At 36.3% G+C, this 15,746-nt stretch overlaps 1 protein-coding gene across 2 annotated transcripts in view; it reads right to left on the reverse strand.

Moving 5' to 3' along the window:
* LOC115210349 (O(6)-methylguanine-induced apoptosis 2-like) overlaps positions 1-15,746 on the reverse strand; it is a 74,401-nt gene that overhangs the window by 11,101 nt on the left and 47,554 nt on the right. For both annotated transcript variants that reach the window (XM_029778890.2, XM_036501996.1), the window contains exons 6-7: positions 10,451-10,554; positions 4,142-4,206 (exon numbers count right to left, since the gene is read on the reverse strand). In XM_029778890.2, coding sequence (XP_029634750.1) covers positions 4,142-4,206; positions 10,451-10,554 — 169 coding nt within the window. The remainder of the gene's footprint in view (positions 1-4,141; positions 4,207-10,450; positions 10,555-15,746) is intronic.

The following is a 15,746-nucleotide window of genomic DNA, read 5'->3' on the forward strand; positions in this document are numbered from 1 at the left end:
AATTTACCTCAACTTAAGAGGAATAAAAAATATTTCAAGATTAAACACATGCAGCCTAAATTTCACTTTATTTTTTCAAGTTCTGAGCGTTTTAAGCTAAATCTTTTAATGCTTCATTGAACACACCTGAAACATAATACAGTTAAAACTTTGGTGTTGTTTCAAGTAGTAGTGCATCTCTTCTTTGTTCCTGACTAAAAATAGATTCATCTTTCATCCCAGTTACCCTTTATTGAGGGTTGAAATGGATAACCAAGAATTCCTTATTCACATTTTTTCTTTTTTAAAAAAGGAGAAAACGCTGCAAAGACTTGCAGAAATATTTGTGAAGTTTATGGTGATGATGCTATAAGTGTTCAAAGGTGGTTTGCAAAATTTAAAGCTGGATAGTTTAGCTTGGAAGATGACAGTTGCAGTGGAAGGCCTTCAAAATTAGATGAAGATGTTTTGAAGGCAAAGTTCAAAGAAAATTCAAATATCACATCTAGAGAACTTGCAGAGGAGTTGGAAATTTCTAAAAGTACAGCTCATGAACACCTAATGAAGCTAGGATACATTTCTTGCTATAATGGATGGGTCCCTCACAAACTCTCAGAAAAGAATTGCTTGGACAGGTATTCCATTTGTGATATGCTTTTGAAACAGAATGAGAGCAGGCCCTTTTTTGAAACAGCTTGTAACTGGAGATGAAAAATGGGTTGTGTATGAAAACGTAGTGCAAAAAAGATTCTGGAGTTTGCATAAGGATCTCCCAAAAGAGCAACCAAAGACAAATACTCATGCCAAAAAAGTTATGCTTTGTGTTTGGTGGGATGATAAAAGCATTATTTATTATGAGCTTCTCCCACAAAATCAGACCATTAATTCTGATGCGTACTGTTGTCATCTGGCTAATTTGAACCAAAAAAAAAAATCAAAGAATCAAGGGTGGAAATTGCCAACGGGAAAGGGATAGAGCTCCAACAAGACAACAACTGACCACATGTGTCTTTGGCTACTTTAATAAAGTTACATGAACTTGGCTGGGATCTCTTACCCCATCCACCATATTCTCCTGATATTGCACCATCTTGTTTTGCACCACTTGTTTTTGTCTCTAAAGAACCCATTGGCAAAAAAAAAATTTAACAGTTTTTTCTTCAAAACCAGTCAAATTTTATGCTGATGGAATATTTAAATAGATGGACCAAGGTCATTAATTTCATTGAATAAAATTTATTGAAAGGTCAATTATTTATATCCCATTTTGCATATTAAAAAACGCTCAGAATTTTCCAGACAAACTAATACAAACATGAAACTCATCAAATAACTGAATAGCTGAATAAATAAATAAATAAACACTCATACACATACACAATGCAACAATTGAACTTTTACAGCAATCATTATGAATGTTCAAAATTAATTTGCTATAATTGACTTTTAAAATTTTAATTCTACAATTTAAAAACAATATCATTAATAGAAGATAAAAGTAGAATCATTAAACAAGTTTTGTGTGTGTGTGTGTATGTTTGTGTGTGCACAAGTGCATGCATGTGTGTGAGAAGTGAAATTGTAGTCTTGACCAGCGCTGGTGACATGTAAAAGGTACCAAGTACACTCTATAAAGAGGTTGGTGTTAGGAAGGGCATCCAGCCATAGAAACCAAGCCAAAACAGACTGGAGCCTGGTGCAGCTCTCTGGTTTGCCAGTTCCAGACAAACCATCTAACCCATGCCAGCATGGAAAACAGATGCTAAATAAGGATGATGATAATGATGATATATACATATTATCATCATCATCATCATCTGTGAAACAGAGTTTATTTTAATGAGATACCTCTTGAAATCACCGGAGGAAACACATCTACACTAAAGGATATACCTAAACCAGTTGTACAGGATCCCACCCGTGAGGGATTGATTCTAGTTTGGTGGGAACGAATGCAGTGATTAATAAAGATTCTAGTATCTTCCATCTACTGTCTCATTAATTACATACCAAACAAATACTAATCCAGTAAACATGCTTTACCAGGTGTATACCATATGATTTATATATATATATATATATATATATTTATTATATAGAAGGAGCTTCTACAGGACTAGAACTGTTTCATTCAAGAGAAATCTTCAGGAAGCTCCTGAAGATTTCTCTTGAATGAAACAGTTCTAGTCCTGTAGAAGCTCCTTCTATATAATAAATTAATTTTACTCTGCTATGTATTGAGTACCTTATTTACTGTGGTTAACCCCGAATCAACCCGGGACCTATATATATATATATATATATATATATATATATATATATATATATATATATATATATATATCAACACCAGTGGCAAAAAACTCACATCATACAATTTCTTTTAGCTTTTTCAGATAACTGCCAGGGTTATCTCAACTATGAGTAGTAAGCCAACTGCTAAAGAGGCTGATACAAGAATATAATATTGTACTTTATTATTATTACTGTGGCAAACTGGTAGTCATTACTATGCCAGACAAAATGAATAGTGGCATTTCATCTATCTTTATGTTACAAGTTCAAATCTGAATGAAATTAACTTTGCTTTTCATCTTTTTGGGGTTAAAGTAATCAACTAGCCCCCATCTCCTAAAAAATTTCAGGCTTTGTGCCTATAGCAGAAAAGAAAATTAAAAGTTTGAGCAACACACACACACAGGTTGAACACCTCAGGTGTAGAGGGCAGCCATCTTGTATAAACCGGTCATGCTTTTAACTGGTAGCTTAAAATGAGGTGTAGTAGTAATGACACATTTCACACCTGTTTACTATCTGTAGAGTATTCTTATATAGAGAAAAATAAAAGGTATTGGTGTTGCTCATGATGGTGACAATCAGACTTCCTTGTAAAAAGACAACATTCTTGAATTTCTGATGTTCATTAGAATCAGTAATAATAATAATAATATAATAAGCCTTTCTACTATAGGCACAAGGCATGAAATTTGGGAGAGGGGATAGTTGATTACATCGACCCCAGTATGCAACTGGTACTCAATTTATCGACCCTGAAAGGATGAAAGGCAAAGATGACCTTGGCAGAATTTGAACTCAGAATGTGTAGATGGGTGAAATACCACTAAGCATTTTGCCTGGCATGCTAACAATTCTGCCAGCTTGCCACCTTAATAATAATATCAATAATATTTTACCTTTTATTCTTTCAGTGTTGATAAAATAGGTACCAGCTGAGCACTGGGGTTGGTGTAATTGATTTACTCTTCCCCCGAAATTATCGGCCTTGTGTCAAAGTTTGAAACCATTATCATTATTATTAATAATGAATAATAATAAGAAACAAGATGATTAGCAATTTGCTGTGCTTGACAAGATCCATCACCACAGCAAAAATGATGCCTTAAAAGCATTCTGCCTATACTTGTAATGCATTCTGTTCATTAAGCATTCCTCACATCTCACCTACCATCCAACCCTCCACCACTCCTCTATCTATGGCACTACCTGCTGTAATCACCTGAAGGCAGTATTAGCACATATTACTCCTCCCCCTTACTTTGCGACACCAGTTACCTCCTCTCCATGATCCTCCCTTCCCTACCCACATTATTCTGTACCTTCAGTTATCTCTCTCTCCTCTATCATATTCCATTTAACACTTCAGCAACCTCTCATATATACCATCATGTCCCACTCACTACAGTCACTTTTATGCACATTTTCCTGCTCACCACTCCTACACCTTGCTCATCATCCCCTTACCTTCTAATTTATCCCTCCTCTCACCTTACTGCAACCCCCACCTCTACTCCTATCACTTACTCTCCCCTCACACACTTATGAAAGTATCCACTCTCCCCTCTCCTGACACACCATCTATGTCCTTTCTTATGCTCCCCTTCCTGTATCTTGAGAGTCTACTCTGGTACTCTATTACTCCTGATGTATAACTGAAGAATTGGTGAAACAGCAATGTATCTGTAATGTCATAGGATTTTCAGGAGATTTACAGAAAATTCAAATGGAATCAGGTGGTATTTGTGGCAAAGACTTATGTTGTTTACCTATGGCAAATATAAATAAAAAAATTTATAGCAATGGTTTAAGTACAGTTATAGCTATACTGATTTTTTTTCTAAAGAAATTATACGAAATCACTTACAAATCTTTAGGTTTCTTATTCATTGAATGTTTTGCTTCTGGGTTGTATGATCCAGGCCCAGGAACCTGCAAAAATTTTTTTAATGAAGTTTTTAAAAAATTGAACTAATTGAATAAGAATGTTTAACAGATAAAAAAAGACATGAAATACTTAAATAAATTTTATAATTAAATTGTTTTTCTTGTTTTCCCCCAAAGAAATGAGTATGTGGATAAAGTAAGTACCTCAGAGTTCATGGGACTTAAGTTTATATTGTATCATTGGCACTGGATTATTGTTATTTCTGTTGTTTTTGATGTTGCTGCTGTTAAATATCACTGTTTAAACAAAAGTTTGAGCAAAACACACAGGTGTAGTGGGGAACCATCCTGTATAAACTGGTCATACTTTTAACTGGTTGTATAAGATGAGGTGTGGCAATAATGACACATTTCCCACCTGCTTACTGTCTATAGAGTATACTCATTTAGAGAAGAACAAAAGGTTCTGGTGTTGTCCAGGATCAAGACAGGCATGGTAGACTTGCTTGTAAAAAGACAAAATTCTTTGAATTTCAATGTCCATTAGAATCAGTAATATAACACACTATTAACCTTTTACCTGTAAAATTAAATTTCATGGTTGTTCCAGTAATGTTGTTAAATATCTACCAAAAAATAAAATTGGTAATTTTCTGCAAGTCACAACACTTCAATAAATTTAACATATCTCAATAAAAAATAGTTTCTAAGATGACATTCCTCACCAAAGATAGATTGATATATACAACTGCTTTCTATAGTTAAGGGTACTGAAATTTTGAGTGGATATATCTGTAATAGACAGATGTGGTTCTCATGTCGGAGTTTTACTAATTGTAGCATACAGATGAAAAGTTACTTGATGTAGAAATAGTGATTCTTGTTCCACATTGGTGTTGCTATATGTAGATGGTCAAAAGGACAATGAGACAGCATAATAACAACATCAGAGAGAAAAGAATAATATTCACAGATTTTATTTGCCGTTCCATGTTCTCAGTTAGCCAGCCAAAAACCAATGAGAGTGAAGCAAACCCTTCAATCGGTTATATTAAGGTATGGCTAGGAGTAGGTCAAACCTAAAACAATGGATTGACCTTTCCATGACCACCAAAGGTCTTTGGAAGTCAGGTGCTGCTCATTAATCTCCCAGTATAGAGATAAAACACAAAGGATCAGACCTTCATCTGACGAGGAACAAGTATGTGGATTTGGTTTCAAATCTTAGCTTAACAGAGGAAAATGATCTCCTATATATCTGATTTAACAGTACAAGGGTTTCTTACTTGGCCGCCGTCGGTCATGGCTAACCATGGATGATGTCATCCATCCGTTGAGTTGTCTATTCAGGTTTTGCAACAGCTCCTGTGGCTGTAGAGACCAATGCGAAAGTGGCAGTCTCGGATCTTTTCCTTTTGATGGACAGAATTTTCTAGTTAACTAAACAATTTGAAACTTCGTATACTGGTAGAATGTGTCAAAAGAAAACATTATTGTAAACAAAATTGTAATTTGTAAGTTTAACGTAGTTTAATTCTTCGAATTTTAACCAATGAAATGCCAGCATTTGAGCTCAAATCATTTGCTGCGTTATCGATATTGATAAACAAACATAGCAGACGCACGCCGCATACACACAAACACACATATATTCAGATACATACACACGTACACTTGCACACACACACTCTCTGTCACTCTCTCTCTCTCTCAAACACATGCATATACATTTGCTCAAGCACATAGTAATTAATATATAAGCCTAGACACACATACAAATGGAGATATACATACACACACAAGCATACATACATGTTCGTGAGTTCGCACTGGTGTCGATAGAATCGACTTAATACTTTTGTATCTCATGCTTTGTCCCCTCTGTGTTTTGCCCCTTGCTGCAACAAATTTACACAAAAGGTAAATAAACCAGAAGGGAATGGGGTCAATGTTTCATCGTTTCGGGGTCGATAAATTAAGTACCAATTACGCACTGGTGTCGAGGATTTTTTTCCCAATTTATATCACAGCCTCCGACAAGCTGGGGCATCCTTTTATGAAAAAATATTTCGCAAATTTTTACAATACGACCCACACTCCATGCGCACCCTCTAGACCGATTTAGGCATATTATTGTTTTGTTTTTGTTGCTTCTGGCCCTTCAAAACCATGGGAGAAGCCTTTTCGGTAAAATAAAATGAAGAAAATATTCAAAAAATATCGTTAATATTTTTATTGGGCGATGAAATTCATCGATTTAAGAGATATAGCTGTTATTTCTAGCACATGCAGCAGACAGAAGACAGACAGAAGTGAGAAGGATGAATAACACGTGTGTATGTGTGTGTGCTGTTTACGTTGCAACAGGATACTGTCTGAGTTTTTAGATGCAGCAAATGATTTGAGCGCAAATGTTGGCATTTCATTGGTTAAAATTCGAAGAATTAAACTACGTTAAACTTACAAATTACAATTTTGTTTTCAATTTTGTTTACAATAATGTTTTATTTTGACACATTCTACCAGTATACGAAGTTTCAAATTGTTTAGTTAACTAGAAAATTCCGTCCATCAAAAGGAAAAGATCTGCAGTCTCATTTGCAGAGGTCACACCTATACGGTCTGTTGGCTGTCATTTCTTTTCTGCAGGCTTGGTTTTCAGCTGCCACCACCCTCAAATTCTCTTCGCTGGTCTGCAGTTGTTTGTGAAGAGTGCCTCTCCAGCTGGTTCCGTTGGCTGTGAGATACTCCCAGGAATTGATGTTGATGCCAAGTGCCTTCATATCCCCCCTGCACACGTCCCTGTACCTCAGCTTCGGGTGGCCAATGTTTCTCAGCCCTGCGACAAGCTCTCCAAAGAAGACATCCTTTGGGATCCGACGATCCTCCATACGGCGAACGTGGCCAAGCCAGCGCAGCCGACGTTGTCTTAGCAAGGTGAGCAAAGTGGGGGAGGCCAGTATGAGACAGAACGTCAGTATTGGTTACTTTGTCTTGCCAGGAGGTGCTGAGCACAAGGGTTAAGGCCTTAATAATACTGTAAAAGAGATTGAAATTTTTTGTTAGTAGGACAGAACATCTACTGCTTTACACTTTCTTTACAGTTTAAAACATTTTGAGATGAAGAAATCTGCCAACTGAAATATTTAGTATCTTCTACTAAAGTCCTAGTAGAACAAACTTGTCTCGTTAAAGCATCTAGAGATGATGCCTGATGAGATATGTTCATTCTTCAAGCCTATGAAACTTAAAGCTGCATGGAGTTGAGTCAAACTGTTATTAAATAATAATAATGATGTAGTACCAAGCACTGGCTCTCATGGCTTCTGATCTTAACTGATTGGAAGTGTTATCATGTACATGTTTTGCCTTGGTATAAAAAGATGGCAACAGCAAATATTCTGCTCAATACCAAAGACTTGTTTATCAGTTGCTTGACTTTAACCAGTTGAGCATCTCCCTTTGGTGGCTGACAATATGTGCATCTCTGATCATGAGCAGGAGTAGTGGGAGTGAATTGTAGCCATGTGTTGAGAGGATTTATTTAGGTAGTGAATAATTCACCTCTAGAAACATGGGTGTTTCATTCATCATCCTTAAACAACCCTCATTTAGAGACCTTTTTAGTGGGATGGACTTCTCAACCTAACAAAAATTTTAACTGGGCCCCACTTGCAAGGTCATGCACATGTGGTTGTGATGCATGTGCCTGGTGTACCCTTACCAGACAGGGTAGTCATGATGGGTATATTGGGCTTTGTAAATTTGTACATCAGTGTCATTTTGATGGCGTGCATTGTTCTCTCACTCAATAATAATAATAATCCTTTCTATTATAGGTGCAAGGCCTGACCTTTAGGGGAGGGGGTGAGTCAATTACATTGACCCCAGCACTCAACTGGTACTTATTTTATTGATCCCCAAGACAATGAAAGGCAAAGTCAACCTTGGTGGAATTTGAACTCAGAAAGTAAAAATGGATGAAATGCCACTAAGCATTTTTCCCAGCATGCTAAAATTTGTCAGCTCACACCCTTATATTCTAATAATAATAAGTCTTTCTACTAAAGGCACAAGGCCTGAAATTTGGAGGGTGGAGTAAGTCAATTACATCGACTCCAGTGTTTCACTGGTACTCAATTTATCAACCCTGAAAGGATGATAGGCAAAGTCAATCTTGGCAGAATTTTAACTCAGAACGTAAAGATGGATGAAATACCACTAAGCATTTCCCCTGAGGCTATAGCAAAAGCCATTTAACCAAGGTGCCCTGCAGTGGGACTGAACCCAGAACCAAGTAGTTGGGAAGTGAATGTATTACCACACAGCCATACCTGTGCCTAATGTTGAAAAATGACGAAAGTTGCTTATGAGAGTATGAGGAATGAATAAAAATGCCAAAACAACAGGAAAATTTTTAGAAATTATAGTTATCACTCCCCAGATATTGTACAGGCTTGATTAGCTTTTAATATGTACAACAATTTGTAGTCAATGATTAGACTGTATTATGCTATTTTCTACAATAAATGCTTTACCTAATTTCAAAATTGTTGTACATGTATATATATTCAAAACTATCAAAATATATGCCTATTTCAAGAATCTGCAGCTTTGATATATGTAAAAGTTGTTTATTTACAACATATTTGACATATTCCATGCAAAAACTACAAATGTACATAATAAACATTATTATTTATATCTACTGCAAAAGTTCCTGAAAGACAATATAAATTGTATATACAGGAGGTGACATCAACACACCTTGGCCTTCTGAATTTTCAATTTGTAATTTTAATGTTCTTCTAAAGTCAAGAAACATAAAACATGCCAAATTTGAAATATTTCTGATCCCAGGCACTTTGGATAATAAGATTTTTCAACTGTACAGCTTACCAACTATCAGCCCCATCATTGAAAATTTTGAACAAAAGTTATAAGAGGCAACAATAGCAAGAAACTTGTGAATCACTCAATATGAAATATTTTATTCAATGACAATAAAGCTTTGTAAGATAATCTAGCAGGAGACGAATGACATATTCGTACCAGTACAAGCTGATGTGTGCATGCATGCAGTTCTTTGTTGAAAACCTGATGGTGCCATCTGATGTTCTCTATGATTCTCAGGGATCTGCTATAGAAGTTGTCAATCCTCTTTGCCAGGGTCTTTGAGAGGGGCTGCTTTTCTGCTCCAAAGAAGAGAATGCAGAAGGCTGATGCATTGCAGATGGGGTGCTTTGTCTTCCTGATGATAGAGCAGTGGTACTAAAAGGAGTACATGACCCTGGTGGGGTCAGGTCTTTTTTTGTTGGTGACAATGGAGCCCAGGTAGATGAAGGAACTGACAAACTTCATGATGTTGGGGCTAATATGGAGAAGGGAGGGTCCAGGACATCTCCAGCATGCATCAACTTGATCCTCACCTAACAAACCTGAAGGCCAAGCTTTGCTGATTCTTCTCTGTACATGGTCCTTCATTTCCTGCTAGATCATCCTACCAGGGCTTTACTCTCATTCAACATGGCAGCTACAGACTGGAAGAGGCTGGATGTGATTGGGGGAGATCTCCAGAGGCTTGATGTCACCTTGGAGGATGCAGAGGGGCTGGCACAGAACCATCAGTGATGGAGAGCACAGGTGGACCTGGTTGGTTCTGTACAGGATGACATCTCTGGGTCCACTAACCTGAGATGACCCCAGCCCCATCAAGCAAGAGCATGAAGCAAGCAAAGCACGACAATAAAACTGGTATCCACAATATTCGCATATCTGATTATATTTTGTTAAAGGGTGTATGGCTGACTGAAAACAGATAATGGTAAGGACAAATACAATAACAACCAAATGACCAAACACCCATCACCTCTTCCTCCTCAACTACCACCACCACAACGACCATAACCAGCACCAGCACCACTAAAAAATTATTTTAGTCATCAAGAACACTCAATTACTTCTTATTCATACTCCAAAGCTGTTCCTATCATGGTTGGTAATGTCTTATGACATCATACAAAGTTTTAGCATTCAGATTGCTCTTGTCATATGTAATTCTTATTTATTCATATTGTTTTGAATTAATCAAGCATCTTCTTGTATCTTAAAGATTTTGATGATGTAGTTGTATCTTTTTAGAATGACAGTGTAGAGTAGGTGTAAGAGGCTGGATCTGGCAGGTTTGAACATAAAACAGAAAGAATATTTAGGCTGGATATGATTGGTTTAAATGCTAAAGGCATAACTAGATGTTAAAATATGATAAATTGTGTTAAATTAGACTTACTGACAGTTCCTCAACTGCTAGGATCCGACTTGATTTAGATTTAAAAGGACCGGATATTGTTTTGGGACTAGTTAGTACCAAATCATAATTAACAGAATATTGACCTGCAAAATTAAGAAAAATGTTTTGATTTATTAGGAGAAAAGTTATTTGTAACACACACGCATCCATATTCACATGCACACACACACACTTGCATAAACACAAGCACACATTACATGCATGCACATCATGTATGCATGTGTGTGTATGTGTATATTTTAGCCTCTCAGCACCACTATCCACTCCCTAATACCGTCCTAAGTAAATCTTGCAACTTACTTGGTGACGTCACTTATACCAGTGGCATGAAAAAAGCTCCAGTACAAACCGTGTAAGATGGTTAGCATTAGGAAGGGCATTTAGCCTGGAAAGCTTACCAAAACTGATACTGCAGATTGCTGGATCCTGTCGAACTGGTTAGCCCATACCAGCATGGAAAATGGATGTTAAGTGGTGATGATGATGATGATGATGACATAAACACACACATATGCATATATAAGTACTTGTTCATTTTTATGCCTGTTTTTCTATACTGTCATGGGTTAAACAAATACATTATCGAAACATTGTTTTACAACAGGATGACCTTCCTGTCACTAACCATTATCTGTTTTTCAAGAAAGGGAATTCTTATTTCATAAGTCTTCAAAGACACAAAGCTAGCAAATGATTTTTGTCTAAAAGAGAAATTATAACAATGTCACTGCTTTAGTTCAGTGATTTTTGGAGATGTGCAAAATTTAATCAAACACACAAAACACATACATATACATACACACGTGTGTTTGTGTGTATGTATCATCATCATCATTTTAATAACCAGTTTTCCACGCTTGTTTGGTTGGACAGAGTTACAGGGTGCTCAGACTAAACTTGACGATTTTGTATGTCTCTTTTTTTCCATGAGCAGATTGATGTATTGGTTAATGGTGAATGGCATTGGAGAGCATAAAGATTAATGTTATAGTTGAGAAAAAGTTAACTAACATGGAGGACTGGAATATCAGGAAAAAGTTATCTGTATCATGATGATTTACACTCGGTTTATACCTTCTAACATCATGACTGCTGCTTAATGCTCTGTGAACACTGCAAAGAGTGTAAGACATGACATAGACAGCTCCAATGGAGACTACAAAACTGTAGCCAGCAGGAAAGGACATAGCAGGTATTCTGATTGTATATATATACTGGAATCCATTCAACAACTGCAGGACAAGTGATGGAAGATCTGAGCAAAGGAACCTGGGCTTTTGCAAGAGAGATGGGTGTTGGAGTCACCACCATGAAGCTGGTCTTGAACAAGGACCTTTGCTACCACTTGTACAAGAGGTGCAAGGGACAAATTCTGACAGCTAAGGCCAAAGAACACTACTTGATGAAGGCAAAGAAGCTCCTGAACAAGTTGAGGTATCTTGTTGAGCTAGGGATGATCTGATTCTTCTCTGATGATAAGAATTTCTACCAGGACCAGTTACACAACACTCAAAACAACAGGTGACTTGCCTACAATTTCTGTCCTACTCACATCTATAGTAGAGACTTACCCAAGATGCCATATAGAGGATCTGAACCCAAAACCCAGTGTTGACGAAGCGAACTTCTTAACAACAAAGCCACGCCTGTGCATTTCTCTATAACAACAGCCAATATAAGTGACGGTTGGTTGATTGATTCTCCAGTCATGCTTCACATCAAGATGAGAGTACGTACTTTTATGAGAGTCCTCCAAATTGTTGGATCTTGCTAAAGTTTCTAACCCATGCCAGCATGGAGAGCAGACATCTCTATATATATAAATGGCAAAATGTCTGTGTGTGTGTCCTTTATACAAATCTACAATTTTTCAGTTAGAGAGCTCGCACTTTCTATGGTTATTCAAAACCGTCCAAGGGTGGTCGTGCACATCTTTACATTTCCCCAGTCACCTCACAAAGCCATTAAAAAATCAATAGAAATGACTTTTTTGTGAATTTTCTATTCAAAACCCAAAATGCCCGAAACTTGATACGCCAATTGAATGCCAGCTAGATGTATGTGACTGGTCGGAGATTTGGACAGTACTCGCGTCTATGTGCGCACGCACGCATCTGTTTATGCGTGTACTAGCACTATGACCCGGCAACGCCGGGTCATAGTGCTAGTTAAATAATGATAACGTTGACGACGATGATGATGAACGTGTGTTGTAAGCGAAGTCCAGATCAGAGTACATCGTGTAATCAGTTATAGCAATTTTGTGTTTAAATTTTGTTTGAGAATTTCTTTGGATTTATGTTTTCAGCAAAGACACAGATTTTGTGAAAAAGCTTCATTTTATTTTTTATAAATTTTACATCGTCTGAAACAAGTTTTCATTTTTTTAAATTTTGGATTTTTTCTTAGTATATGTTGGAATAAAAAAGTGCTCCCCCCCCCCTACATAAAAGAGCTCAAAATTTCAAAATGATTTTCGAAATTGAAAATCAAAAAGTTACGGGCATACTTACACAAGTGTTCATCCACCCAACTTTGTACCCTCATAATTTCTAGAAAGATACATATTTCTTAAATTAAATTTTCTATAAATGCCTTTCAGATGGTTCAGCGTCCGATTATATAGAATTTAATGTGGAAAAAATCGGCGCACACATAGGTGCTGACGCGTAACTTTTCCAAAATGTCCAGTTTCATTATCTAGATATGCGAAGTGTCAGTATTTATGTTGGCGCGCACCCACCATTTTTTTTTTTTTTGCTCACATTAAATATCGATATAATCGTAATCTGTACCATCAAGAGTATTTCCAGGAAATTTCATTAAAAATATTCTCATTTTTTAAAAAGTTGTTATGAGGAAACAAAGCTGACTCGTGTAACTCATTTGAAATTTTTCTCCTGACCCTCAGAAAAAACAATTTCACACAATACATTCCGATATATTTAGAATCTACAGCATCTTGAAAGGAGCGTAGATAAAGAATATGCACACCACCCGTTTTCGGCTTACCCTAACCTTAAACGGGTGGTGTGCGTATGCTTTACCTTCGCAGGTTAAGGTTAGGGATTTTGTTGTGACGAAAACGGGTGGTGTACGTATTCTTTACCTCCGCCACTCTAACACTAAACACGTATGTGTGACTGTGGGTTTCGTACCACAACTTTATTGATAACCGGTGTTTGTTTATGTACCCGTAAATTAATGCTTCGACAAAAAAAAATGATAGAATAAGTACTAACGTTAAAAACAAAACGTATTGAGATCGATTTGTTCGGGTAAACACTTCAAAATTGGCTGCAGTTCAATGATTGAAGCAACAGAAATAAAAAGAAAATTACAAAACTTATGAAAGGTTATTCTCTTTGTAGATTTGCGCGCGCGGTTCTGTAAACGTGAGGGCGTTACAAAATTTTTTTTTTACATGCAAATTACGCAGGTTTTTCGTTGTATATACGTGTATACATTTTGTTTTACATAGAAATTATTTAAAGAAATATTAAAGAATTCCTCTGAAACATTAATTGAGATTTATTGCTTATTTTACTAGACACGAATCAAGAGGCAGCGTTGTAATACAAAATTTGTCAGTTGTTTTTTATTACATACACACACGTTTGTGTGTCCCACAATTACTTAGCAATTGTTTTTTTGTACGAACATAGCGGTTTGGCAAAAAGACTAATAAAATAAGGGCACTACTTAAATACAGAGGTCCCGATGCATCTACGTAACGATGTTTTAGTAAGATTTTACAGTGTACACTCGTTAGAGTTAGGGTTGCATAGATGCGTCGGGACCTCTGTATTTAAGTAGTACCAAGTTTAAAAATATGAAATGGTTCCGCTTAGTTCGACTATACCTTTCAAAGCGGGGCTGTAACATATTCGCATTCCAATGATTGAAACGAATAAGGATAAAGATAATTTGTATACAGGCACATAATGAAAGAAGCTTTCATAGTTTACACACATACATTACAAAAGCATTCACAATTTTCTAGCTGTACGAAATAATGCGAAACTTTTCGATTTTGAAATGTTGAAACAAAAACTTTTGTTCAAGCCGTACTGTTCGCTTTTAAAATAATATGTTCTAAAAAATTTTTTTATGAGACGGCACAATTTTTTTTAATGAGATTGATTAATTTTTCACAATTGTAGTTTCATGGGACAATATAAAGACATTCACCCGGGAACAAAAAAAAAGTTAACAAGTGTATGGAAAACGAATATGAAAAAAAAAAAATGCGCGCCGACGACTCGGAGGTGGGGGGAGAGAACTTTCAGAAAATTCACAAGATCCGATTTTTCCGTCATAAATTCGAGTAAAATGGGTATATAATGATTTTTTTTAAAACGGAATCCCACGTTTTTGGTTATGGAGGATCCGATTCTGAAAAAAGAAAGTTTTCAAAATTTCATTATGTTATCGCAGTTTTGTGAGATTTGGCTGTTATTTCTAGCATGTGGATAGCCTCCTTGAAGGCCTGAGAGTATATATATGTGTGTGTGTGTGTGTGTGTATTCTTGAAAATTAGAAATTTTACAATTTTTTTTCAGAATTGTAATCTTCGTATTTCGCAAGAAAAAAAAAATTCCGGAAAAAGTGAAAAGTGAAGGGGAGGGGGTTAAGGGGATTGAAATTTTGAAAATGCGATTAAAATTTTTTTTTTCAGAATCAGATCCTCTATAACCAAAAACGTGGGATTCCGTAAAAAAAATCAATATTTATCCATTTTACACGAAATTATGACGGAAAAATCAGCTCTTGTGAATTTTCTGAAAGTTCCCTCCTCCACCCCCAGGGTCGTCAGTGCGCATTTTTTTTTCTCATATTCGTTTTCCATATACTTGTTAACACCCACCAGGCTGGTTAATTGTTTTTTTTTTTTTTTTTTGTTCCAGGGTGAATGTCTTTATATTGACCAAAATGATAATAAACCCATAAAAGTTAGAGATGGTTATACGGTGTTCTCCGATTAGAACCCAGCTCACTTATCTATCTATCTATCTATCTATCTATCTATCTATCTATCTATCTATCTATCTATCTATCTATCTACCTGTGTGTCCGTGAGTGTGAACGCATGTGTGGGTGTATGTGTATACAGAGGGATACCTAAAAAAAAAAAAACCGCTATCTTGGAGCAACCTTCCTTTTTCAAAGTGCAAAGATAAAACGTCTTACAAGTTTTTTTCTGTTTATTTTTTCCAAAATATATTTCAAGCAAAATGATCATTTAATGCATATTCCATAAAGAAGCCGTTATCAC

The sequence above is a fragment of the Octopus sinensis genome, linkage group LG4, assembly GCF_006345805.1.
Source record: "Octopus sinensis linkage group LG4, ASM634580v1, whole genome shotgun sequence".
NCBI classification, from domain to species: domain Eukaryota; kingdom Metazoa; phylum Mollusca; class Cephalopoda; order Octopoda; family Octopodidae; genus Octopus; species Octopus sinensis.